This window comes from Balaenoptera ricei, chromosome 15 (assembly GCF_028023285.1).
Source record: "Balaenoptera ricei isolate mBalRic1 chromosome 15, mBalRic1.hap2, whole genome shotgun sequence".
Classification (NCBI taxonomy): Eukaryota; Metazoa; Chordata; class Mammalia; order Artiodactyla; family Balaenopteridae; genus Balaenoptera; species Balaenoptera ricei.
In genome coordinates this window covers 84180671-84208041 of record NC_082653.1, presented here as the reverse complement: position 1 = coordinate 84208041, position 27371 = coordinate 84180671, and the positions used below count along the sequence as shown (strand labels likewise).

General features: G+C 54.0%; 2 protein-coding genes across 2 annotated transcripts in view; one reads left to right on the top strand and one right to left on the bottom strand.

The window, feature by feature from the left end:
- Positions 1-1266: 1266 nt before the first annotated feature.
- On the top strand, positions 1267-9724 carry BRI3 (brain protein I3). The gene is made up of 3 exons (XM_059896639.1): positions 1267-1578; positions 2092-2194; positions 9305-9724. Exons 1-3 carry the CDS (start codon positions 1437-1439, stop codon positions 9435-9437), a joined length of 378 nt encoding a protein of 125 aa, XP_059752622.1. The 5' UTR covers positions 1267-1436; the 3' UTR covers positions 9438-9724.
- BAIAP2L1 (BAR/IMD domain containing adaptor protein 2 like 1) overlaps positions 9629-27371 on the bottom strand; it is an 86910-nt gene continuing 69167 nt past the window's right edge. The window contains exons 12-14 of the mRNA XM_059896635.1: positions 26673-26853; positions 12443-12480; positions 9629-11830 (exon numbers count right to left, since the gene is read on the bottom strand). Of these exons, the coding sequence (XP_059752618.1) occupies positions 11758-11830; positions 12443-12480; positions 26673-26853 (292 nt within the window). The 3' untranslated portion in view covers positions 9629-11757. The remainder of the gene's footprint in view (positions 11831-12442; positions 12481-26672; positions 26854-27371) is intronic.

Below are 27371 nucleotides of genomic sequence, written 5' to 3'. Positions count from 1 at the left end.
CTTGGGGTTGCGCCTCAGTTTTCCCTAGGGCGGGGGGGGGGGGCAGTCTTGATTTTCGCTGCTCTCACCCTATGGTTGGTCGCAGCTCACAGCTGCCCCTTCGAGCGCAGGGCCTCCCCACCGTAGCCAGGACCTCTGCTGGCCGGAAGTCCTTGGCCACTCGGGGCCAGCCTCCATTCTGGACCTGGCTCTACCCCCAGTGCCAGCCAGGCCCTTACCTGGCCGCCCCTCCTCTCTTACCGCTGGATTGTTGGGCTACACTTGCGATAAAGAATCTCGATGAAAAAAAAAAAAAAGAATCTCGATGGTCTCTTAAGAAAAGTTAAAAATGAGGCGGGGTCTGAGAGTTGTCCCCGAGCTAGAGCAAAGTGCGGGTCACGTGAGAAAGGCTGGGAAACCCCAAACGCTGCAAAAGGCCCGGGGAGGGGTGCAGGGGGAGCTACAGGGTGTCAGGGGCTGAAGCTCACACATCTGTTTGTTTAAAGTTTTATTACAAAACCATTAAGCTCTAGCATGTGCCATAGTGCTTCCGTGAGGGCGTGGGACTGAGCGGCCTTGGCGGTCCAGTCTAGGTCACTCCCCCCTTCTGAGCCATCTCCGGACTGTGGACCAGGGGTCATTACTTCCTTGGGTTGCCGTGAAGATTACCGAACCGAGGAGCAACAGTGGGACAGAACCTGCCACGCACCGGTGCCCGATATTTAGGGTTTGTCCCCAACAGGGGAGTTATTAGTAATCAGTGGCCACAACCCCTATAAATTACTGAATTTAGTTTGTCAGAAAGAAAACCGAGGAATTGAACACCAGCTGAGCACGAGCAGGCACGATGCACAGGCTCGCTCAGAATGCGGAGGCCCCGGCCTCTCTGCCCCGGGCGGTGACAACCAGGGGTCGGCCGGGGGACTCGCCCCGCCAAGCACCTCCTCCAGGCCGCCCCTGCCCCCCAGGCCTCAGCCCTCCTGCGTGGTGGGTGGGCTCGGGCCCCCGAGGCCCAGCGGGCCAGGAGTGTCGGGAGGGACAGGTCGACAGGCCCTAAGGTCACGCCCCTAGTGCGGCGTCTCTGGGTCGGCGTGGGGGCGGGGGATCTCCTCGCGGTGTGAGGTCTGGGGCCGCGGATGCCGGGTGGGGACGCCCGGACTGGAAGCCCGCGGGGCGGCTGAGAGCGGGCGCGGCTCCTTTAAGACGCCGCCGGCCCCGCCCCGCCCCACCCCACCGCGGGAGCCGCGCCACGTGACCCGGGTCTTGTGACCGGCGGGGGGAGGCGCGGGGGGAAGCCCGCGGCACCCGCCTCCAGGGGGCCCAGCCCCGCCGCCGCCGCCGCAGCCCGCGAGGAGCGGGTCCCGCCGCCGGGCGTCCGGGCGTCCCCGCGAGTCCGAGTCGCAGCCGAGTCAGAGCGCGAGCGGGAGCCGGGCCGGGCGCGGTGGGCGCCGCCCGCCATGGACCACAAGCCCCTGCTGCAGGAGCGGCCGCCCGCCTACAACCTGGAGGCCGGCCAGGGCGACTTCGCGTGCGGCCCGCACGGCTACGGCGCCATCCCCGCCGCCGCCCCGCCGCCGCCCTACCCCTACCTCGTCACAGGTGGGCCCGGGGCCCGGGGGGCGGGGTGGGGGTCGGCCGGGACCGGGGCTGGCCGAGCGGGCGGGGCCCGGGGCCCCGGGAGCAAACTTTGGGCGGAGTTCTGTGTCGACCTTTAACCCCGAAACCAACTTTTCTCCGGACGCGGCGGCGGCGGGGGCGCGGCCGAGGGGAGACCCGGTGGCGGGCAGTCTCCGCTCCGCGAACCTGATGTCGGGACCCCGAGTCTGGGTGCCGCCCGAGGGCCCTCAGCCCACCTGCTGGGTCGCGCGCGCCCGGCTTGCCCTTCCCGGGAAGCAGCACCACCTCCCTGCAAATTAACTTTAATAACGAGATGCTGTTTGCAAGTTAGCACCTGATAAAGCCCATAGTAGGCACTTAGTGGACGCTGTTGTTGTCTTGATTTTGAGAAGGCTGCGAGTTTTTGGTGGGGAGAGGGGAAGGGCAGGAGAAGTACACCTCAGACTCCCCGAGTTTTCCTGCCTGCCCCCTTCTGATGTGCTTTCCTGCCCACAGGGTTACCCACGCACCACCCCAGGGTCTACAACATCCACAGTCGAAATGTCACCCGGTACCCTGCCAATTCTATCGTTGTCGTTGGAGGCTGCCCTGTCTGCAGGTACGTCATGGGCCTGGGGGCCCCAGAAACCTCTAAGAACACACTTACTCAAACTCATAAAGGCAGGATCGTTTGGGGACACGGTCAGTCTTGGGACAGGCTGCTCACTGGGGCATGGGAGAGAGTGGGTTCAGTGGTCCTTAGGTCCATGCACCTTTCATGGGGCAGAGGGGGCTGGGTTCTCTTTCCTGGGGGAGTTGCGTGCTTTTGGGGCCACTGAGCCCCAAGTAGGTGGGATGAAGAAATGGTAGCAGTTGGACTGGCAGCCTCTTATCCCCGGTTCTGGAAGCTGCAAGTTTGCTCTGCGGTTGATTCTTGAAGGTGGCAGAAGGTTTCCTTCTCCCGGAAGGGTCAGTTTGAAGTGCATGGGCAGGAGAGCCCTGACTCAGGTGGCCCGTGTTGGAGGAGCTGGAAGGCCAGGGGGCCAGGGGAGCGGCCGCTGTCAGGGCTGCTTCATGCCATCAGGACCGTTCCCTGCATGAGGGCAGCAACGCCGAGGTTCTTTGGGGTGGGAGCGATATTTCAGATTCTCAACCTTGAGCCTCCAGAATTTTCTGTTTTTGTAGGGCCTGAGAGGCAGCTATTAGATGCTTGTTCTGTGTGGGTCCTGAGGATTGAAATTCAGATAAGACTTGGTCCATGCCCTTGGTGGATTCGACTAAATGGACAGTTTAGAAAGTCAGGGCAGACTTGGCAAGGACCGGGTTTTCAGCCTTGGGGGGAGGGGGGGTGGCGGAGGAAGTTGGAGTTCGTGAGATGGAACTGAGAAGCCCTGGTTTATACTTAGTCTTAATTTCAAAAGTGTATCAGGGACACGCAGAGTGGAGTCGAAGGGAAGTTAACAGTTTGAGTCACAAGGGTCAGTTGTGTGGGGAGACAAGGGCCTGGGAAGAGGGGGGATGTCCGGAAGTGGGCGCAGGAGGCTGGACCCCCGGAACCAACCGTGGGCTTACTAAAGGGGCTGTGGGCAGGGGAGAGCCCTCTGGGTTGCGTGCCGGCCAGGTGGACCTTGATTTGCAAATCCTAAGCAGGTGTCTGTTCCGACACATCTGGTGATACTCTGGCCTTTGGAGAATGTGAATGGGGAGGGGAGACAGCTGGCCGCCTCTGGAGAGGAGCTCTCTGCACCGGGCACCTGTGGGCGGCAGAGTTCTTGGGGTTGGGGGCATGTGGGTGGGCTTGGAGATGGGGGGCATGGCCTGGGAGGCCCGTCATGTGCTGCTGGGCAGGGCAAGGGTCAAGGCTCGGTCCCTTGCGGAGAGAGCCATTGGGAATCCTTTTGGAAAGTTGCACAGAGAGGTGGGCGACGGGAAAGCCGCTGTGCTTGGCTTTGAGGCTGGTTCCGGGTGCTCAGAGCCTTGCTGTGTGCACGGCCCTTCTGTCCCCAAGAAGCCTAGCTGGGCGATTCCAAGGGCCTGTCTTCGGGCGGGAGTGGTTCTGAGCGATATCCTAAGTTTAAGGAGGGGTTTCAGGCTGGCAGCTGAGGCGGCTCCGCACCTGGAGCAGAGCCCTCTGGCCGGGGTTTCAGCGTCTCCCCGCAGGGCCCAGCCTGCCAGACGAGCTGGGCTCAGATCCTGGCCTCGCCAGCTGCCAGCTGGGCCCGTTTCCCCATCTGGGAGATGGGGTGTCTGCTGGGATGGTCCAAGGCTCTTGCTGGCCCAAGGCCCTGGGCGTGGAGGAGGGGAGACCAGCAGTGGGTTTATGGGGCACAGGTCCCCCAGGGTTGTGAGCTCCCAGGCCGCTGCAGGACGGGGAGCGTTTCCCCTGACCCCTCCCTTGCCCTGGGGTGGGAGCTGTCACGGCGGGGCCCCCGGCTTCTGCCCTCAGCCCCCAGCGTGCAGAATGCGGGTCACCGTCTCTCTGCTCTTCTGGGGAGGGGCTTGGGCTCAGGGCTGCTCTAAGGCTGAGGGTGGGCGCCTGCATCCGGGAACAAGTTTCTTCCCTTTTGTCGGGATCGCCGTCTTCCCGGCCTCTGGGTGGTGGGTGCAGCGATGGGGAGCAGGTGCTCTGAGAACAAGTTTGGGGGCCCGGGTTGGGAGCAGACACTCTGACTCCCTCCAAGGCGTGTCCTCCGTGGGCCCTTCTGTCAGCTTGAGGACAGATGCCGGCGGTTAGGGCCCTCCCGGCGCTTGGGCTCTTACACAGGGGTGTCCCGGCCCCCTGCCTGCAGTGCCCTCTGCTGCCGGAGAGTGGGCTGGGGGCCCGGGGAGGTGGGCAGCAGGAAGCAGGGGAAGACCGGGTTCTTCCAAGGAAGCTCCGCGGTGGTTTGGGGAGAGGGTGCCTAGTCCCTGGGGACAGCCCGTGTGGCCCCTGTCTGGCGGCGTTGGGAGACAGGCGGCTTCTCATGTGACCACACTTCCTTCCTTCCCAGCCAGCCCGCCAGGCTCCGTCCCTCCCTGGGAGCTTGGCAGGGGTTTGCCCAAGTCACACGTCTGTGATTCCCTCTGAGTGAGGCCTGGCGTCAGAGGCCTGTGCCACTTGTCACTTTGCCACCGTCTGAGCTTTCCCTTAAGCAGCCTGACCCTGTCTTCCCTTTTTAGCCGCTATGAGAGCGTTTCTTTCTACCCCCGCAGACAGTGAGCGTGCGCCTCACCCCACCCCTGCCCGCCCGCGGCCCCTGTGCACTGAGCACCGCCTTGGCTGGTGGGGCTTCGGCCAGGCCTCGGGCCTCTGTGAAGCTGTCCTCCTCCGGGGCGTGGGCTGTCCCTGGATGAGGCCACCTCGGGTCTGGGGGCCCGGGGCTGCAGTGGGAGGGCCTGTGCAGAGGGCGCCGGGCAGCGCGGGTCGGAGGCGGGAAGGTGCGTCGAGGCGCCGGGCCTGGCTGCACCCGGCTCCCCGCTGGGCGTCGCTGGGCGTCGCTGGGCGTCGCTGGGCGTCGCTGGGTGTTCGGTCTTGGGGGTGACCAAAGAGGCAGGAGGGAATCCAGGAACGGCTGGGGTCTTGGAAGCCAAGACAGGGGCTCAGGGAACAGCTGTGGAGGTCAGGTGCTGCCCAGAGGTCAGGACAGTGATGAGGCCGGGGCTCCGGCCTCGCCCCCGGGAGCGGGCTCTCCCCGGCCCGAGCACTGGTGAGCCGGCCCCGGCTCCCGGGCTGCTGCGGGCAGGGCGTGCCGACCGTGGGGGCCTGGGAGCGCTCGGGGCCTCTCCGTCCAGCTGTGCCTGGACCGAGCCTGGGGTCCGGGAAACCCGGGAGCCCCGGGCAGGCCTTGCCACCTTGCAGGCCTCCCGCAGCGTTTGTTCTGCTTGGGGAGGCTCAGGGCTCCCCGGCCGCAGGCTTGCTCAGAAGCGCCCCTGGGGTGGCCAGCGGCTCCCCGCCCCCGTGGGACCCCGGGACAGTTGGGGGTATGACGTGGTCTCTGGAGGGGGCTGGCCAGGTGCTGTGGGGCATCATGCCCCACCCCTGCCTGTCTGCAGGCTCGTGGCCACCTGCACGAAGCCCTCTGCACCCCTCTCCCGGCTTGTCTGGGGTTGTTCCTGGGGTGCATCCTGACCGGAGGCTGCCTTGTGCTGGGAGCAGTGGTGGCACTAACTGGGGGGCGCTCAGAGGGTGGGGAGGCCCTGGGCTGGGGTCTGGACTGTTCCCAGCCAGGCCACTCGCTGCCTGAACGAGGCTCCAGGCTCCAGCTTCGTGTAAGGGGGACGTGATGGGACGGGGAGGACGCTGTGAGGAAACGGGGGGTGGTGAGGATGGGATGGGACATGTGGGTTGCAGGGTCTCGGCTGCGCTCGTCCTGGGGCCCCACCCAGCCCAGCTCCCTGAGCAGATGGGTGTCAGTGGAATCGAGTGACCACTCTCCCTGTAAGGTCAGAGTCAGTTAAGGAAGTGTTTTCAGAATCAGTTCCCAGATTTCTCCAGTTTCCATATCCTCCCCACCCGCATTGCTCAGGAATGGGGGCGGGGCCTTTTAACCACAGCTGGAGCTGCTTGCTCAGTTTGGATTCTGAGCCAGTGGATGAAGAGGTGAAACTCACTCTGAAACGGTGAGGGCTTTTGAGGGGCTTGGAGAGAGAGAGAGGCCAGGCCGCTTAGGAGAGGCTGGCAGGACAGGCAGGGGGTCGCCTCCCTCCTACGTGGCCCCAGAGGGACAGGCTTCCTCTGCAGCCTGCTGTCGCTGCGTCAGGACTGACCTAGAGACCAGACTGTGTTCTCGGTTCAGAAGATTTTGGATTCTTAAAAACAGTAAATCATGCCAGCACTGCTTTTGAGGTTTGGGCGGTACCCATGGTCAAATATTAACATTTCTGCAGCAAGACACAAATATTCCCATTAAGGGGACACATTGAGACTATAAATGGCCACACAGCAGTTCAGGTCACATGTGGCTGCCAGCTGGGTTTGTTACAAACTTATAAAAAAGTTCCGCGTTCAGAGCTTTTGGCATTTGGAATTGTGGGTAAGAGGTGTGGACTGCGGGTAGCAGGTCCCTTGGGCCCGGAAGCCACGTTGGCGGGTCGGGCCGTGGTTCTCCGTGGAAGGTGTGAGTGTGGAGCAGACCTGCTGGCAGGGCCCGGATTCTGCCCACCTCCCTGGCTGCTGAAGGGAAACGGCCTGGCTCTGCCGCCTTCTTGGGGTGGGCTGGAGGTGAACGGGGGAGAGGGCGTGGGGTCTGGTCCCATCAAGCCCGGACTCCTGACTGAGGGTGTCGGAAAGGGGAGGCCCAAGCTGCCTGCCCTGCTCTGGCTCGAGCGAGTGATGGGCCTGGACAGAAGGCGCTGCAGGTTTGTGGACTGAGGGAGTGTGTCCCTCCGGCCTGGGGTGCCGGGCCTCCCCCGGCTGGTCTGGCTGCTGCCGGGGGGCCGTGCCCACGCGGGGCCGGTCCACTGGCCTCATGGCGGGGAGGGCCCGGACGCGAGTGACCAGCCCTCCTGGGCTTCCTCCAGCTTTAGACAGTGTCGACCAGGGTCTGGGGTCAGGGTGGAGGATTAGGGAAGAGGCAGGTGGGGGGCTGTGGCTGTTTGACCCTTGACCCCAGAGGACAGGAGCAAGTCGCAGACAGGCCGGTTCATGTGGACGCGGGCACCAGGCAGCACAGGGCAAGCCCCCGCCCCTCCACTGTGGGGAGACGGCCGCCACTCAGAGGGCTTCTCCGGCCAGGGGGCGCTGGGTGCCCTCCAGGGCACCGAGGGCGGCAGGGCGGGACCCCGCCTGGCCCCAGCCTCCTCCTGGGATCTCCTGGAGCCTTTGAGTGGACACACTGGGTTCTAAGCTCTGCCTCTGAACAGCTTTGATCCTTAAGTGAGAGAGTACAGAGCGCCTGAGATAGTACTGTCCTCGGGCCTCACCGGCCCCTGGAGGGGACACGAGGCACCCTGGTGACTCAGAAGGTTCTCAGCTGGTGCAGGTGACCCAGCTGTGAGGCCTAGTTCAACTCTGTCCTGTGCTTCTCCTCCCTTGGACATTCTAACCGAACAAACCGGTGTGAGCCTGGGGATTCCAGCTGTAGGTGGACCTGGTTCGGTGCCTGGAGGAAGCAGGGAGACGGGGCCATGGCTGCCCGAGTGGTCCCCGGCCGCCTCCAGTTATGCTCAGGTGGCCTGATTAGTACCAGTAGGTGTAGGAGCCGTCGTGTTCCGGGCCGGGGGCAGCCTGTCACGGCCTCCTTTGTGTGGAGCCACAGGTGGTGGCTCAGGGCCTCCTCGAAGCCCCCGCTCCCTACTTGGGCCACGTGGCCTCGGGTGTTTTCTCAGCAGGTTCTTCTGCCACCTGGTCTGAGGGGGCCTCGAAGCTGGGGCAGGTGGGGTCTGGATGGGCACGGGGCACGGTGTGGTGACCCGACAGCCTGTGTTGTACTGTCTGCGCCGGAAATGGCGGCTCGGCTGACAGATGCTGGCCAGCTGATGCGCCTTCCCTTGGGGCGGGCCTGGCCTGTGGGCGGTGTCCAGGTGTCCGTGAGTCTGGGCTCAGCAGGAGTCTCCGCTGCAGGCCTGCTCAGAGCCTTTCCTCAACTAACACGGGGCGTGAGGCAGGTCCCCAGGACCCCCCACCCCACCCCCGCCCTTGGTCTCTCTGCAGCGCTCCCAGGGCTTCCAGTGGCCAGGCCCGCTGGGAGGCGCTGCGGGAGTGGAGTGTCCACCGCACGCTCTCCTCTGGGGCAGGGCTTGGAGTCGGCGTCCCAGCTGAGCTGCCCCTCGCAGCCCTGTTTGCCCCCCGCCCACGCTTGTTGGTTGGGCTGAACCTTTCTCCTCTCCATACAGGTGGCCAGAGGAGGGTCGTGGGCATAAAGGATCCTTACCGTGTTTGAGTGTGATAAGTGGCTTCAGGAAGCCCAAGGACCTTGGTGTGTGTGTGGGGGGATGGGCTGGGGTCCCGAGGGCGGGGCACTGGTTTTGCGCTGCAGCTGGGGCCGGAGAGAAGCGCCTCTGGGGGGCGGGCATCATCAGGTGTCGCCCGAGGAGCTGAGCACAGGGCCCCTGCTTCCCCCCTTTGAAAAGGCCCCGAGACCCGGGGTGGTGCCCTCGTGGGCACATGGTGGGGGGACGGCCCCTTGCGGTCCGAGGGATCATGCACTGTGCATGTTGAAGGTTATCGTGACTTTTTCCGAAGAGGAAGCTTTGAGATTAAATTTCTCAAGATAAGTGACATTGTGTGAACGTGGTGTGAACAAGGCTGATTTTAGTCTTTCACTAAAATCTGCTCCCCCGCCCCCTGCCCAAACCAATAAAAATCACACAAAATTCAAACTCTATCACTATTTTCGGAACTTCCCTGTAGGGAATGGGAAAATAAGTCTAAAACTTTTCAACGTTGGGAAAAAATATCCTAAAGTGATTTGGGTTTCTTGGTCTTGTTCTTTTCAGAGACATACGAATTTTTATAGAAACCAGCATTTGCCTCTTGTAAGAGAAAACGTGGCAGGTTGTATGGCAGCCGGATGTTCTTGCCTTTATCAGTAGGTGCTGGTGCCTCCCAAGCGGCTCTTCTCTCCTCTTCACGTTTTCTGTGCAGCGACCGCTGGCAGCTGGCCGTCCCCTCCACGACCGGCGCCCCAGCTCTGGAGGCACCTAGGCTTGCGGACGTGGGCCGGGGGCGCCTTGGGGACAGGGGTCCGCTGGGCCGGCAGGCCTCGGGTCTGCGAGGGCCCTAACCCGCGTGCCCCCTCTCTCTCCGCAGGGTCGGGGTTCTGGAGGACTCCTTCACCTTCCTGGGCATCTTCTTGGCCATCGTCTTGTTCCCCTTTGGGTTCATCTGCTGTTTTGCCTTGAGGAAGCGAAGATGCCCCAACTGTGGCGCAAACTTTACTTAAAGGGAACAGCACACCCGGCTCCCCACACCCAGCTCGCTTTTTCTAATGTAAATGTCGTGTACAATAGCTTTATGGGATTCAGCTTCAGGACTGTGCTGTAAAGGGAGGTGGGCGGACTGGGCGCTGCCAGGAGGAGCCGAGGGCACAGGGGGCGGGAGTGCGGACGCGCACGGCACTGCTCCCAGGTCAACGACAGCTCAATAAAGCACTGCTTTTATTTTTCGCAGTCTTCAATTTGAGAAAGGTGAGAAATACTGTTTTAAATAAATGAGATCCATACCATTGTTTACCTGGTTTTGCTTATTCAGTGTTTGCACACTGCCACTTACAGAAATCAAGTTTTGTTGTTACGAAAACTTCAAACATATACAGAATTGAGAAGAGCGTTACCTCTCCTAACCCAGCTTCAACATTATCCAGTTCACACCGACCTGTTATTCCTCAGTAGGCATTTACAGCTCAAAAAATGTGCTTGTTTTCAAGTTTGTATTATTATAATGAAACCTAATACCTTGACATTTACAGAGCACGCACCCCAGTGCCCAGGACCTAAGGCAAGGCCTCCCGTGCTGTGTGACGCAGGTAAGTGACGGCTGTCGTCCCTTCTGTGGAGGTGTAGAGGGTCTGGGAGAGCCAGGTGGGCCTGCAAGTGGCATCTGATAATCCCAGGACCTGTGCCATCCCTGTAACCTAACCTAACACAGCCAGAAGACCCCCAGCAGCGGAGCTCTGGGGGCCGGGCCACGGTGTGACACCCCCTGCCCCTTCTCCCTTATTAACAAGCTTCTACACCTCACTCCCTCCACACTGTTGAAGATAGAGGGCTTCTGTGAACCCTACTCTTATTAAACGGTGAGAGGAGCAATGGGCCATGTGACTAATTTGATTGTGTTTTCTTGGCTGGTGGAAGGGTCTGCTCTCAAAAGACAAGTGTGCTGCTTGACAGATGCCCTTAGTCTGCGGGTCCTGGGAGCCCTCACACAGTCCCAGACCCCCACCACCAAGGGGTCATAGCCGACCAGCCACGAGGAAGACGGGACCAAGAACCCAAAGCGTCACACGCTTACACTGGTTTACCTGCATTTGACCTTGACCAATTTCAAGCTTATAGAAGAAAAATATTCATGGCAAAGTGAAAAGCTGTGGTCAGCAACAAGCCCCCCTCCCCTGCCCCCATACAGTGGATGGCCTGCGTGTGAGTGTTCATCACCACTCTCCACCCCTCCAAATTGGGCATAGTCCCTGACAGCCAGAGAGAGACCCTGCCACTGGCTCCAACTCGCCTCGCAGCTGCAGAAGCCCAGGTTCCGGGTGTGCCAGGGTGGGGCTCAGCCGAAACGCAGCCTCCCACTACCTTCGTGGCTCCCAGAGGTCCTCCTGGCTTCAGCAGCGCTGCTGGCAGTTTCAGCACCTGACTGAAAAGTGGAGGAACTTGCACCCCAAGAGGTTTCAGAGTAAATTAGTGATGGAGGCAGCTTTGGTCAACTAGCTTAGTGAGAGGACCCTGGGTTTCTACACACGGAGTCCCCAGATGCATGTGTTACGCTGTGAGCCAGGCCCATGTGTGGCATGGCCTGGCATGTTTTCATTGGTCATTCCAGTTGGTAACTCAGAACGCCGAATTCAGTACCTCTTAGAAATTATTCAAGTGCTAATATCATGGCTGTGTTAGGGACAGGTGAATTCTCAGTGCTCTAGCGATGTGTCTAAATCGCGAGAACTTGCGGGATGCTTCATCTTGGGTAGGGCTGCATTTGATTAAGCAAACATTTTAAAGTGTTTAAGTTAAAAAATTAAATTTTATATAATAGTCTCATAATTTATATTGCTTAAGATTATTTGCATGCTGGGATGCAAATTTACACAGTGTTTTCTTTAAACATCGTAATGCTATTTAAGAGCACATGCTTTATAAAATAAAACTGTGATCTTATTTGCATTCAGGTGCAGAAAGCCAGTCACAAAAGCATCAACTATCCCTTATTCTGGCTATTAAAAAAAAAAAATCATAGAATATTAAAAAAAAATGATACAATAGGATTGGAACTAAATTTACAGTTCTTGAACAGAACAGGAAGAAAATACTTTAAATGATTGAGTTGTATCTAAACTATGACGGATTTATCTTAAAGACAGAAATGTGTAAACCCAACTATGTTAAATTAGAAAATGCACTGATTTGCTCAAGTGGAATACATGTAAAATCAGGCACCCTCCGGTGAAGCTTTACAACAGGACAGCACTTATTACACACGTATACCTATCATTTCCCAAGCGAGAACCGAATGGGGAACCAGAAGAATCTGGGGCCACCTTTTCATCAAATGACTGGTGCTGAGCGATCGTTTGTCACCGTTGGTCGGAGTTTCACAGTAGCAAAGGGATTTTCTCCGCTGGGGAGGCGGGGGGGAGAAAAAAATTGTTGGCAGAAATACTTCAAGACAGGGATTTGGTTCGGAAAAAGAGCTAATAACCCCTGCTCTTGCTCTGTGAAATTATATAGCTTATATAAACCCCAGACATTCTCTGAAGATGGAAGTTTTGTTCTGTGACAGTTCTCTCCATGCGCCCATTATAAGCTGCTAATTTCGTTTTGGCCACAGAGGGGCCTGATGCTGAGAAAGACCTCACGCCTGGGGGTCCTCTGGGAGCGGGGCCTGGAGGGCCTGCCCAGCATCTGCCCTGATCCAGAAGGGAGTTCCCCTGGCCTCGTGTCGTGTTTGGCACTTAATAATGCAGCTGCTGTCCTAGAAGCCTCTCCCACCACCACCTCCCCGCCCCACACTGGACTGCAGAGAGGTGCGCTGCCCTCTGTCAGAAATGTTTAAAGCTCTGGATAGTTCTGTAATGGGCGGCGGGCTTCCCTGGCGGTCCAGTGGTTAGGACTCCACGCTTTCATTGCCGAGGGCCTGGGTTCAGTCCCTGGTCGGGGAACTGAGATCCTGCAAGCCCAGTCCTCCTGGGCTGAGCAAGGGGGAGGGCCCTTGTGGAGGAAAGTAACATACCTGAGAAAAGGAGGCTTTGCAAACCCATTGGCATCATTCTGTGGGAAAGAAAAAGAAGTTTATGGAAGGCTTATGAAATTGGGACATTTTTAATATGACCTGAAGGTAAAGACATCTAAAGCATAAGGGACTGCTTAAAGCTATTATGCATGTTTCAAAGTGCCCTGGAGTCTCAATTTATTTGTCTCATTTATCTAAATTCACTCGGAAGAGTAAGGGCAAGAACAGAAGACATTCTGAAACACAGTGAGGTACCCTCACAAATGCTGGAACATCTTAGAGGGAAACACAGGGTCTGCTGCTCCCTGCCTGTGGCCTGAATTCAGGTGCAAAACTGTAGTGATTATGGTTGGCTTTTTGGGAGCCCGGTCCTGAATGATGCCATGAGAAACAGTAAAAAGAAAACGTTGGGTTTCGGTGCTGTAGACTGGTGCCAACTGCCAACCAGAGATCTGATCTTGTAGAAGTTCCATAATTGCGGGAGAGAGAGGACGCAACAGTGCAGGCACTGTCTTTGCCTTCAGGAATCGCCAGAGCCCTCTCGGAGCCCCGGCCTCCGGCTCCCAGGGGCTCGGGGTCTCCCAGTGTGGCCGGGGACCAGGTGATCGTGTGTCCTCTTCTTCATTCTACAAAGAATCTGCTTTAAATCTGCTCTGGCTGTTGTAAGAAATCACTGGCCCAAACCGGCGGGCTTATTCAGATGGCTGCCCAGGAGAGGGCGGTGTCATGCCGTCTGACCAGGGCCACCAGGCCAGCTCTCAGGATGCCCCATGGTCTCAGGGCTTGCAGACCTCTGAGCTCCTCTCACTTCCCGTTGCCAGTTGCCAGCCTGGGGCTGAAGGCCACGCCTGGAGTAAAAGCCAGGCCAGGGCTCCCTTGGGATGGCCTCTCCTGGGTGCTGGATGTACAGACTCAAGGCAGAGGGGGCTGGGGGCACCAGGGCTACTTTAGACCTGTGCCTGCTGTCTCCGGGCCTCTGGGGACCTCACACCTTGACCTTGAACCTGGGGCCAGCAAGGTCATCCCGAGGGGGAGCCCCAGCACCAGGGGCAGCCAGCCCAGCATCCGGATTCAATGTCTCCCTCTCAGGATTGAAGCACAAAGCAGCTGCCCTGCTCGTTAGCAAGTCCTAAAAGGGCCTCTCCCCACAGGGCGCGCCGGGCTTGCTCAGCAGGCCTCGGAGTGAGCAGTTTCTGGTGTAACATTCATGTTACAGGATGAGTAAGGGCTAACATGATTTATTTTAAAAATACCCCAGAATGCCTGTCGTGCAGTCCCACACGTGCTCAGGGCGCTGGCATTAACCTGCTGCCCAGAGCAGGTGCCCCCAGGCTGGGGAGGCTGAGTCCAGGCTGTGACTGTGGCTCGGGGGAGGCCGGCTGCGTCCTCCCGGCCTGAAAGGCCCACGTCCTGCCAAGCTGGACTCGCCAGATGCGGCCTCCGCAGGGCATGTAACAGAAACCACCTTCCTGCCTGTCCTTGGGGCAGGACACTGTCCCCCTCCCCTGCGTGTCCTCAACTTGAGCAGCGCCCCCGCTGCCCTCAAGGCAGAAACCTTGGAGCCCGACTGAACTCTGAAACGAGCTTAGCCATGGTTTCACAGGCTGTGTTATCTGGGTGACACGACTTGGTGAGAGAAGCAGAAACACTGGAGGAGATGCACTGAAGTCCAGCCCTGGCGGTAAAGTGGCAAGAAGTGACAACTTGTGCTATGAGGAAAGAGAGCAAAATGACTCTTAAGACGGCCGCCCGAAGCTACTGGGCCCTGGCACGTGCCCCAGCGAGCCCACTCCTGGTTGGTACAAGCAACGTGCACGCACATTGGCACTGAGACACCCGCTAGGATGCATGGGGCAGCCCTACCCTAACAACAGGCAAAACATCCTCTGACATAAATTGTAGCAATGTTTTCTTAGGTCAGTTTCCCAAGGGAATAGGAATAAAAGCAAACATAAACAAATGGGACCTAATCAAACTTACAAGCTTTTGCACAGCAAAGGAAACCATAAACAAAACGAAAAGACAACCTACGGACTGGGAGAAAATCTTGGCAAACTATGTGACCGACAAAGGCTTAGTTTCCAAAATATACGAATAGCTCATACAACTCAATAACAAAAAAACAATCCAACCCAAAAATGGACAGAAGACTTAGACATTTCTCCAAAGAAGACATACAGATGGGCAACAGGCACATAAAAAGATGCTCAACATTGCTAATTATTAGAAAAATGCAAATCAAAACTACAGTGAGGTTCCACCTTCACACTGGTTAGAATGGCCATTATTAAAAAGTCCACAAATAACAAATGCTGGAGAGGGTGTGGAGAAAAGGGAACCCTCCTACACTGTTGGTGGGAATGTAAATTGGTGCAGCCACTATGGAGAACAGCATGGAGGTTCCTTTAAAAACTAAAAATAGAATTGCCTTATGAATCAGCAATTCCACTCCTGGGCAGATATCTGGACAAAACTATAATTCAAAAAGATAAATACACCCCAATGTTCATAGCAGCACTATTTACAATAACCAAGACACGGAAACAACCTAAAGTGTCCATCAACAGATGAATGGATAAAGAAGATGGGGTACATATATACAATGGAATATTACTCAGCCATAAAAAAAGTGAAATAATGTCATTTGCAGCAACATGGATGGACCTATGGATTATTGTACTAAGTGAAGGAAGTCAAAAAGAGAAAGACAAATACCAATATCATATCACTTATATGTGGAATCTAAAATATGACATAAGGACTTCCTGGTGGTCCAGTGGGTAAGACGCCACACTCCCAATGTAGGGGGCCCGGGTTTGATCCCTGGTTGCGGAACTAGATCCCACATGCATGCTGCAACTAAGATCCCACGTGCCACAACTAAACATGCCACAAAGAAGATCCCACATACTGCAACTAAGACCCGGTGCAGCCAAAATAAATATTTTAAAGAAATAGAATATGACACAACTTATTTACAAAACAGAAACAGATTCACAGACAGAAAACAAACTTATGGTTACCAAAGGGGAACAGGGGGAGGGATAAATTAGAAGTTTGGGATTAACAGATACACACTACTATACATAAAATAGGTAAACAAGGTCCTACTGTATAGCACAGGGAACTATATTCAGTATCATGTAATATACCATAATGAGAAAGAATATTTTTAGAAGAGAATGTATACATATGTATAACTGAATCACTGTGCTGTATACCTGAAACTAACGCGACGTTGTAAATCAGTTATTCTAACAGGAGGGATGACAGCCTCTGTTGAGACACCAGTGGAACCACAGGAGGACACAGTTCTGTCTGCGCAGGGCCAGACCAGACAGGCACGCAGCGTCCAGAGGAGGGCAGTCTGGACTGTGAGATGGGACAGTGCGGGGGACTTCTGGAGGGCTGGTCACGCTCCAGTTCCTGACTGGGTGTTGGTTATATGGAGTCACTTTGTGAAAAGTGACTTTTCTTTCCTTGCACTTTTCTGTATATGGTATTCTTCAATGTTTACTAAAAAAAAATAGGACCTTTTCAGAAAGGTGTCCTCTTTAACACACCTGCCAGCGAGCTTATTGCCACGGCTGCCCTCCTCCCTGCTCCCTTCTCCTCGGCGAAGGCACCTCCTTTGCCCAGCGAGGAGCTCTGGATCCGCTGGCCTCAGAACTGCCCGCACGGCCCATCCCCCGCCAGCTGAGCCGGGAGCCGCCTGTCCCTCTACCGCCTCCCCCAGTCTGCGCTGAGGGGTTTGGGGTCTCCCCGTCTGCCCCCCACTCCGTCTTTCCCTCCTCCAGCGCCTGGCACATGTCGCCCTGTCCTGCAGCAGCACCGAGGGCTCTGGAGGCCCTTCTTGGTTGTTCTGTGACCCATCTCGGCACAGCTCCTGGCATGCCCGGGGCACCTCCTCTGTCACAGTGCGGGCCACACAGCATGGGCTCGGAACAGCCCCGCCGCCGCCCGCCATCCGGGAGACGCTGGTCCTCACTCACCTCTCGGGCTTTGCTCCGAGTTCGCAGCACGCGTCCCGCCCCAGCTTCCCTCAGGCTTCACAGCATGACTCCCAGGCGCTGGTCCCTCTGCTGGGCTGCACCCGTGGCCACGGCCTGTCGCGTGTTCTGTGTCCCCTCTTGGCAACTCCCTGCGAGTGGCCAGGCTGCCTGGGGACAGCGGGGCCGGGGAGGCCTGGGGACTGGATGGCGAGACAGCCCACAGGCGGGAACGGACGGGACACGCCTGGTGACGTCTCCCGAGAAACCCCAAACCCCAGTCCACCTGGAGGTGGCCCTTGCTGGCTGTCACGGTGTCCGCGTCACCCCCCCTCCCCACCACCCCAGAGCTCTGCCTGGGTGTCTACTGCGTGCCCGTGTGCCTTGAAGAAGACGACGCGGTCCCAGCCTACGGGTCAGCTCAGACCCGCGGCCACAGGCAGACACACAGAGATGATGGAACTCGCGGCCCGGCCAGGGCTCTGTTGAGAAGCCTCGCGGGGAGCCCTCCACTCCCCTGGGGACCGAGCCATCCTGCAGACAGCAGGGCCTGAGGGACGGGCCCTAGGGCTTCCTTGGTGCCTGCCCTCCTGCACGGCTGCTTCCACGGACAGAACGTCCCTTCCTCTCCGCCGCCAGCTGGAGAGCAGCTTCGCATGGCCCACAGTGTGAGCAGCCCTGAGTGACAGACACTGCTTTACCTGTTAACAACTAACTCAGTCCTCAGCTGCAGGCTGGACTCTCCCAGTTCACAACCTCTGACCCAGTTCAACCCCTTTATTCTTTTTTTTTTTAAATTTATTTATTTTTGGCTGCATTGGGTCTTAATTGCTGCGCACAGGCTTCCTCTAGTTGTGGAGAGCAGAGGCTACTCTTAGTTGCGGTGTGCGGGCTTCTCATTGCGGTGGCTTCTCTTGTTGCAGAGCACGGGCTCTAGGTGCACGGGCTTCAGCAGTTGTGGCACGCAGGCTCTAGAGCGCAGGCTCAGTAGTTGTGGCGCATGGGCTCAGTAGTTGTGGCTCACAGGCTCTAGAGTACAGGCTCAGCAGTTGCGGCACACAGGCTCAGTAGTTGTGGTGCACAGGCTTAATTGCTCTGCAGCATGTGGGATCTTCCTGGACCAGGGCTCGAACCCATGTCCCCTGCATTGGCAGGTGGATTCTTAACCACTGCACCACCAGGGAAGCCCAACCCGTTGATTCTTAAATGGGGAACTGAAGCCCAGACAGGGAAAGCCAACTGCCCTGGTCATGGGGCTCTTTTCTGAAACCAAGGTGCCCACTCGGTGAGGTGGGGGGTAGGGGTGGGGGGTGGAGGCAGCACCCACTCAGCGCAGCTCTTACAGGTCAGCAGACACGCTTTGAAATCAAAGCGTGTGGGTTTGAGGGCTTGGTTTCTGAATAGCTATTTAAAGCCCAGTTATCGGATTACTTAAAAGCTGCTGCCACTAAGGCAGAGAGCACGTGACCGACCCCCAGCCCCTGGGTAGTGAGAAGACGGCATCTGATCTCTTGAGATGGGACGTCCCAGGGCAGCTGGGTCCACCTCACTGGGTTCACGAACATTCTCTGGTGGGTGGCTCCCAGGTATACCCTAGGTATCCTGGTGTTTAAACAAAACTCTACGTGTAACTGACAATATTCTGATGGTTGTGTGTGTGTAAAAACTACATATAAAAGTGTTAGGCTGCTTTACCAGCTCCCACGGACCCCAGACTTTGGCTGAGACAGAGCATACTTTTCTCCAGTGTTATCAGCTGGTGTAAACAGTTTAGGAAAGATAAATGACCAGCCCAGTTGGACGTAAGAACCTCTGAGATACGAAATTCCAGGGCTGTGTCTCCAGCCCTCAGGGGCTCCTGGAAGGGCCTCATCATGTACCTGCTTCTCGACCATCACCTTCTGGATCAGGTTTCTAAATGGAATCTCATTCTCTTTTGTGTGATCTATGACTGACTGACTGACATGGCAGCCACTCACTGTGTGACTAGATTAAAATACAAATTTAAAATTAAAAACTCAGTTCCTTACAGTTGCACTCTCCGCTTTTCAGGTGCTCAGCAGCCCGTGTCCAGTGGCCACTCTGCTGGGCCGCCCAGTTCTGGAGCATTTCTGCCTGATCCATAATCTCTCTGGGTTTGTTTACTGATGCACAGATGATTGGATCCTTTGTCTGCTGCCTTTGCAAGAGGCCACCGACGACTAGGTGGCCTATTAAAAACAGGCCTTTTCACCTGCTCCCCAGGGGCTCTCTTTGGGGCAGAGCCGGTCCTTCTGTCCGCTCTGCTGTGCTCTTGGACTCCCGCTCTGACTTGGTAGTGATGAAACGCAGTAGCTTGTCTAACGGACAGGTTGTAGGCAGCGGAGGCATCTGAGGGTGTACACCGCTGACAGTTGCAGCTTTTTCTTTGGCACTTTGCAGAGGATACTGAAATATTACTTCAAAAGATGAAGCGATAGAAATGGAATACGAATCAGTCATTATACCTCATGATGCGTCTGTGAACGCCCTGTACTTACTTTTGGGTTATTACCGTCTTCAGCCCAAGATTAGATGCACGTTTTACAGATATGGAAAATTGAACGTCCAGAAGAGTCAGGGTGACTGGGTGGGAGGCCCTGAAATGACGGCTGGCAGTGCCTCGTTCAGGAAGTGCACGAACCTTGTGGCCTTTGATGATTTTTAAAAGCCAATTAATATTTTCTTGTGGCCTTTATTAATTGGCATTTTCCATTATTCTCCAGATCAGAACAACATAGTAACCTATTGGTACCCCTTAAACAGCACACAGATGACAGTGGTACTTGTCGCATCACAGAGTTCTGATGGAGGGACACCTACACGCTGCTGACCCGTGAGGATGAGAAGGGCGCGGAGGCGCTATTCATGGGCTCACAGGGTTCCTGCCACAGGCCTGCAGCTCATCACAGCCCAGGCAGCAGTGCTGGGGCTTGTTAGAAGCATAAATGCTTCTAAGGTGACATAAGAAAATGCTATGATCCCACCATGCGGGTGGGTGCTGGGGAGGGAGGGGAAAATAGCTGTATATCTAAATATATCAATATTTATCTATATCTCAAAGGAAATATAACGAAATGTTAACAGGAGTTATCCCAGAAGTGAGATTATAAATAGAATTTTCTTTTTAATACTTGTTCTATGTTTTCCAAATTTTCTACCAGAACAAAAATTCTCTGGGTTATTTTTATGAGCAGAAAGTGTTATTTTTAGAAGTAGTATTTAAAATGAGGTGTAATGATTAGATGTTTTAATTTTTACAAAGAGACCCTGACCAAACTTGGACTTTGCTGTTTAGCCAAAACCTGTAGCTTTGACTGCCAGGTGGATTTAAAAGGAAACCTCATTTCAGCATATGTTTAATGTACCCAGCAAATGGCAACATCTGAGGTGAAAAAATATTAAAACATACTTTTGTTTACTTAAAGCATGGGATGGATAAATATTAATTTAAGAGTTCATCCTTATTTCTGTCTCAAGAGTGGGATAATTTATCAGTTTGATTATTTGCAAAGTAGAATTTTAGATAAAAATTTTACCATAAAGCCATTCCTTAATATAGTAGTCAAATAATAAAATATATAAATACCTCCATGAAAGACAACTTTTATCTGTTTTTTAATCAAAAGTGGGAAGGGGGTGGTTTCTCAAGTTGTAGGTACTTTAACAAACCATAAGTAACTTCGTCTTTAATTAATACAGTCATACTTATGGGATGCTGATTATTTTTAATTATTCAGAACCTCCAAAATAAATATTTATATTTTTCTAGTAGTTAAATGTGTAAGAATGTTTTTTCTTTCGAATGCTGGCATGTTAAAGAGCTAATGTATGTGCTCGTTATATAAATTATCCAAAAAAAAAAAGGCTCCAGGATATGTAAACATGAGTAAACCAGACCTGCTCCCAGAGCTGAGACAGAACAGCGCTCTCTCCCGTGTAGGTACCAGCTGTTAGTCACCAGCTCTGTCAGTTCTTCCCCTTAAGTACTGACAACTCCTGTCGCCCCACCCCCAGCACTGGACGGGGCTCCTACCGTCCCCTCCCTGGATGACCGAATGCCGCCCGGAAGGATGGGGAAGGACGCAGTACAGCCCAGGCGGCCTGGCTTGGGGAGCATCACCCCTGGCCTGCCCATCCCGCCACTTCTCCGCCGTTGCCCCGACCGCACCCAGCCACGCAGACCCCGCGACACCGTCGGAATGCTTTGGGTTTCATCAGAGCTCTTCCTTCAGGACTCGGCTCAAATGTTTGCCTCCAAGAAGCCACTTCTGATGCTTCCCAAGAGCCTGAGCCAGGGCCCTCCCCGCCTCCGGTCACCCTGCACCTTTTCCACAGCCCCAATAAACACCGCTCACTGGACTCAGTTCCGGGGTTGATTCCTATTTGTTTCCCTGGAGCCTAGCCCAGGGCCTGGACCGTAATAAGCTTATCAATAAATGTTCCATGGACGAGTTCCAGTGCGACCCGCAGATCCCTTCCACGAAGTGTGCCTTCACGTGCCATGTGATTGTGTTTAAAAAAGTTTTGTTGGTCACAGTAGTCTGATGCCATAGAAATGTTTGTTGCCAGTGTTATAAATGTGACCTCGCTGTAGCTATCAACTCTATACCTGTTCCCTTTTAATGCAAGGTTTCACTTATTATTAAGAAAAGTGTTCGTCAACATTCATTATTCTGACATTTGCAAAATCAACGGCAACTAATCGCCATTGGAATCACAGAAGGAGGGCGTTTTCATTAGATACTTAGAGCTTTTAAATATTCTTATATGAAATAAAATAAAGGCCACTAAAATGAAAGACTGAAAAAGGCCTTCCAGCCTGCAAGACAGAAATAGGGGGCCTATCATCAAAAAATCTACAAACAATAAATGCTGGAGAGGGTGTGGAGAAAAGGGGACCCTCTTGCACTGTTGGTGGGAATGTAAATTGATACAGCCACTGTGGAGAACAGTATGAATGTTCCTTAAAAAACTAAAACTAGAACTACCATACAACCCAGCAATCCCACTACTGGGCCTATACCCTGAGAAAACCATAATTCAAAAAGAGTCATCTACCACAATGTTCACTGCAGCACTGTTTACAATAGCCAGGACATGGAAGCAACCTAACTGTCCATCGACAGATGAATGCTTAAAGAAGGTGTGGCACATATATACAATGGAATATTACTCAGCCATAAAAAGAAACGAAACAGTTATTTGTAGTGAGGTGGATGGACCTAGGGTCTGTCATACAGAGTGAAGTAAGTCAGAAAGAGAAAAACAAATACCGTATGCTAACACATATATGGAATCTAAAAAAAAAATGGTTCTGAAGAACCTAGGGGCAGAACAGGAATAAAGACGCAGAGGTAGAGAATGGACTTAAGGACATGGGGAGGGGGAAGGGTAAGCTGGGACAAAGAGAGTGGCATGGACATATATACACTACCAAATGTAAAACAGCTAGTGGGAAGCAGCCGCATAGCACAGGGAGATCAGCTCTGTGCTTTGTGACCACCTAGAGGGGTGGGATAGGGAGGGTGGGAGGGAGACGCAAGAGGGAGGGGATATGGGGATATATGTGTACGTACAGCTGATTCACTTTGTATACAGCAGCAACTAACACAACATTGTAAAGCAATTATACTCCAATAAAGATGTTAAAAAAAAAAAGAAATAGGGGGCCTGACCGGAGTGTCAGGCGATGCTGGCCTCACAGAATGAGTTAGGAATTCTCTCCTCTCCACTTTTAAGGAAAGTCTGAGTAGGATTGGTATTAGTTCTTCTTTAGACGTTTGATAGAATTCACCAGTGAAGCCATCGGGTTTTGGGCTTTGTCGGGAGACCTTAAGTTACCGGTTCGGTGGGGATGGGATGTGGTGGGGAGGGGCTTCGGGTGTGGAGCTCTGCCTGGAGGCGGCCCCGGGACCGCGCAGACCGGGATCCGCAGGGTGTGAGCTGAGGACCCCTGCACGTGGTCTGGGGGCCAGGGCAGCAGCTTCCACGAGGGCCTGCCACGGAGGAGGCGGCCCAGGGCGGCCAGGCCACCCTGGGCCTCGGGAGAAGGCAGTGTGCTTGAAGCTCTGCTGCTCAGCAAGTGGGAGGGGATACAAAGGGGGGGACCGTGTGCAGTGCTGCTCCCTGGCTGGTCCCCGTGCTTTTCAAGACAGCCTCCTGACGCTGACAGTCTGTTATGACCCAGCCAACAGAGAGGTTTAAAAATAAAGTTAGAGCTCATTTAAACTGCCAAATGCTTAATAATGGATATCATTACTGACTATATTGATATCTAAAACCAGGATTTTTCAATCTATCCATCCAGTGTGGTAAGAGCCACACCAATGCTTTCTTCACTGAGCTTTATCCACGTGGTAAAAATACTGAAAATTAAAACATGTTATTTTCTAAAATCGGTGCTGTTAGCTAAAATGTGTTTTCATTTATAATTCCAGTGCTAGCTATGATTTGGGGGCAAGATTCTTCTACCCTAAAAGGCACTATACAGGCAGACCTCATTTTATTGCGTTTCACTTGACTGTGCTTCACAGATGCTGCTTTTTTTTTTTTCTTACAAGCTGAAGGCCCGTGGCAAGACTATCGGCATCATTTTTCCAACGGCATTTGCTTACTTTGTGTCTCTGCATCACATTTTGGTAATTCTTGCAATATTTCAAGCTTTTCATTATTATTATAGTCACAGTGATCTGTGATCAGTGGTCTTTGGTGTCACTACTACGACCCACTGAAGGCTCCGATGATGGTTAGCATTTTTTATCAATAAAGTATTTTTGGGCTTCCCCGGTGGTGCAGTGGTTGAGAATCCGCCTGCCAATGCAGGGGACACGGGTTCGATCCCTGGTCTGGGAAGATTTCACATGCCACGGAGCAACTAAGCTCGTGTGCCACAACTACTGAGCCTGTGCTCTAGAGCCTGTGAGCCACAACTACTGAGCCCGTGTGCAGCAACTACTGAAGCCCGCGTGCCTAGAGCCCGTGCTCCACAATGAGAGAAGCCACTGCAATGAGAAGCCTGCACACCGCAACGAAGAGTAGCCCCCGCTCGCCGCAACTAGAGAAAGCCCGCACGCAGCAACGAAGACCCAACACAGCCAAAAATAAATAAATAAATAAATTAAATAAATTTTAAAAAAATAAAGTGTTTTTAAATTGAGGTATGTGCATGGCTTTTTTAGACATAATGCTATTACACACTCAACAGACTCCAGTATAGTGTAAACATAACTTTTATATGCACTGGGAAACCAAAAAGTTCCTGTGACCTGCATTATTGAGATGGTCTGGAACCAAACCTGCAACATCTCTGAGGCCTGCCGGTACAACCTGCATCCATGGAGCTGGGCGGTCATTATCAATGGCTGCTGACATCACGGAAGGAAACAAGCAAACACGTGTACCCACCACCACTGCTGGTGAAATGCTCTACCAAACAAAACGGCAAACTAACAACAACAGACTCTGATCAAGGCGGGAAATATAGGACGAAGGGGAACTCAGTCAAGGACACCATGTGGACGCAACCAGCAAAAATCCAGACTGGGGACACCCTCCAGGACCAGTAACCTGGGTTTTCTACAGAGAGATTACAAGGAAAAAGAGACAGGGGAGACCTCTAGATATGGAAATTAGACTCATCACAAGACTGAGCCACCAATTACAACGGAGGGAGCTGGCCTGGGTCCAGATTCGAACAACTATACTGTCAAGAAATTTTTAATGAGACAATCAGAAATTTGAAGTGACCAGGTGATGATATTCAGGAATTACTGTCAATTTTAAAAGATATGATAATTGGCATTGTGGTCAGGAAAAAAAGAGGATCTTTAATATATTTACAGATGAAATGATATGATGTCTGTCGTTAGCTTCAAACTGATCTCGGAGTGGGTTGGGGAGAGATGAAACAAGATTTATAAATGAATTGTTAAAGCTAACCTGTGGGACCAGGTCATTAGATTATTCTGTCCATTTTTATGTGTGTTTGAATATTTCCATAAGAAAAAGTTGAAAATCAAAACCAGGAGAAGGCACTACAGACAGACAGGTCACACCTGAACAATGTGTCGTCTCATGTGCCTGGATTCTGAGTTTTGTGACACGTAAATTGTAAAGTTTTTTTTTCCCCAGCAAAAGGAATTGTTATGCTTTCAGAAATGCCTTAAGATCATTTCCAAAGAGTTTGAATATTGTTTTAAAATATACTGGGGCCTTTAATAAAATAGCATTTCACATGTGCCCTTCCCAAGCAGTTTGTCCAGTTTTGACATCTACTGCTAACAAAATGGAAAAGCTACATTTTCTTCTGAAAATAATTTTTGGAGTTAGTTGGGGTAATTTGCAAACAATCATGCAGTATGCTTATCTAAGAGGAGAAGCCAAAGACATTTTTGAATGCGATTTCAGAACAGTGCATTTCCTGGACCAAAACATGTGCTTCGGCCTGTGAGGAGGCCGGCACGGTCCCCGACACCCGCGCTCGCACTGTAGCATGGGCCCATCTTTGGGAGCGTTCCCATCTCCTGTGACCGACTCCGCCCCCACCCCGCTCGGAGCTGAACAGAGGCCCCCACTAGGGGTGACCACACGGGCGGAGCCGGGGAGACACACACCCCACGGGAGGCATGGCTTCTGCATGCACCACAGGAAGGACCACACGATAACGAAGGATAATGAAAAACAAGCAGACACGGTGGCCCAGGCTTACTGCGCCAACTGCTCGTATCCCGCTTCTCTCCGGAGCACGCTCACTTTCTCACTCTGCAAAACACCTCTGGCACAAATTCTCTTCTTTCCAACTTGTTTAGCACCACCCTGCCCGCCCCGTCCGCCGGTGATCTGTCCTTCGGCACCGAGTGACAGACGTCCCCCAACACAGCCCTCGAGTCTGTCCTCCCAGCTGCACCCGGGCCCCGGCCCTCGGCCTTCCCGTCGGCACAGTGGACCCGCATCCCTGCCCCGGCCGGCCGGCTCCTCCCCGTGTGCTCTTCTTCCTTCTCAGTCATCCCCTTTCCTCCATCCTTTCCCCCTTCTCTACTGTATAATCTACGCTGAAAATAAACTTAAAAGACGAGGACGCCCTCTGGAGGCTCTGCCACCCTGGAACCCTCGCCTCCCTCCTCTGCTCCCTGAGGGTGCCGAGTCCACCCCGTCAGGACTTTCAAACATCCCGCTCCTTCTGTCTGGGAAGCTCCTCCCCTTGACCCCTGGGTCTCAGGTGTCACCCCCTCAGAGAAGTGCTCCGCTGCGGGCTCTGTCATGTGCCGCCCAGATCCCCTTCAGGACTGGGACTGATTCTGGCTGCGGGGAGATGGCCCTCGGCTGGCAGCGCTCCTCGGGAATCGCTCTGGCTAAGACCCCGGCCCCCAGATGCTGCCCCAAATCCAGGCAGCTCCAAGGGCCGTCCCAGCCCGGAGGTCTCGGCGGGGGCAGTGGCGGCACCGGGCCAGCCTCTCCCTTCCGTACGGCGCCCGGGCGGCTCTCATCGGCACCCGCACTCGCTCTCAGAGTCAGCTTCCCAGAAAACCCAACCCCTGACCTCCATCCAAGACGTCACCTGATCCCTCGTCACCTCACCTTGCTTCATTCCTCCACGTAGCTTCTAGCATTGATATTTGTGTTTATTTCTCATCGTCTGCTTCTTATCACTAGAACCTAAGTTCCAGCAGAGCCAGGGGCTGGTCTTGTTTATCTTTGCGTCTCCAGAGCCCACACCAGGGCCTGGCCCAGAAGACAGAGTTGTCAAAGGAACAGACGAAGTGACTCAGCCTCTGTGCCTCTTACCGGCTTGTTTACGATTACAGATAACGTACACACAGGGTTTACACAGCACACTTTCCGAAGGTGTAATGATCAGATCACTATGTTCAACCTTACGTCTTCCTTCAGAAAACAATATGAAAACTGAAGAAAATGCAGAAAAAGGTCACTACAGGTCTAAAGGACTGCAGCCATGACCAAAAGCAAGGAGAGCTTAAAACCTGATACAGTCTGGCAAACAATGGACCTACTGTGTGTAAACTGTCATTTACAGATAAACTAAAAACAAAGGGGGGACTGAAGTTAAGGAAGTTGAAAGGCTGTGTGGCAGGGGAATCTGCAGGCCCTGGGAGGAAGTCTCCACCCCACCTGAGGCTCATCACCTTCCTGTGTGGAGGGAAAAGCACCCCGCATCACCAGAGCCTGCTGTTCAGGATCGGGGTACACCGGGCCTTACTCACAGGAGACGTGGTTTCTGGTTTGGACACTGGCGCTTTAAAGGTAGAAGCGTTTTGGGAAACAACTCCTTTCTTTTCTGCAGCCGCCCCCGTGGATGAACGTTCTAAGTAATCTGGCGGGGGAATGACGACGCTGCTTTTCTCAGACAAGTTCATCGTGCTCATGCTTCGTACTGATATCAAGCTAGCGAACAAGAACCAGAGGATACAAGTTAGATGAGACCTGGCCCCTGCACCCCAAACATGCCCAATCTCCTATGGCCAGAACTACGGTGGATTAATAATCCAATACGGTGAGGGAAGGGGAGATTACAACACACACACACACTATATATATGACACTGCAGTGTTTCTGCTGACTTATAAATGTACACTCGAAAGAAATCCTTTAAAAGACATGACAAAAGAAAAGGAGAGGAAAACTGGCTCAATTAGGGGCTGGCTCTTAATTCAAGGAGTTCAATAAGAAAATACAGCAAATGCCTTGAGCAAAAGCATCGAGCACTTCAGACTAAAAAATCTCAGAATTTTAACATCCTAAAAATATTTAGTTTCATTCCTTGGCCACTGGCAGCTGAGCTATTCTGCAAGGGATGGAGACACACAGATGGCTCGGAGCAAGTATAATGGAAGGACTTGCGGGGGGCATCAGGTGCTGCCTCCACGGTCCGCCGGGGACAGCAGGATGGGTCAGGACGGTTG

What these genes read in the sequence shown, in the direction of transcription:
- BRI3 (XM_059896639.1), top strand. Translation starts at nt 1,437, where the DNA reads ATGGACCACAAGCCCCTGCTGCAGGAGCGGCCGCCCGCCTACAACCTG. An exon ending in CTACCCCTACCTCGTCACAG is followed by an intron (nt 1,579 to 2,091) that starts GTGGGCCCGGGG and finishes TCCTGCCCACAG; the next exon opens with GGTTACCCACGCACCACCCC. An exon ending in GGAGGCTGCCCTGTCTGCAG is followed by an intron (nt 2,195 to 9,304) that starts GTACGTCATGGG and finishes CTCTCTCCGCAG; the next exon opens with GGTCGGGGTTCTGGAGGACT.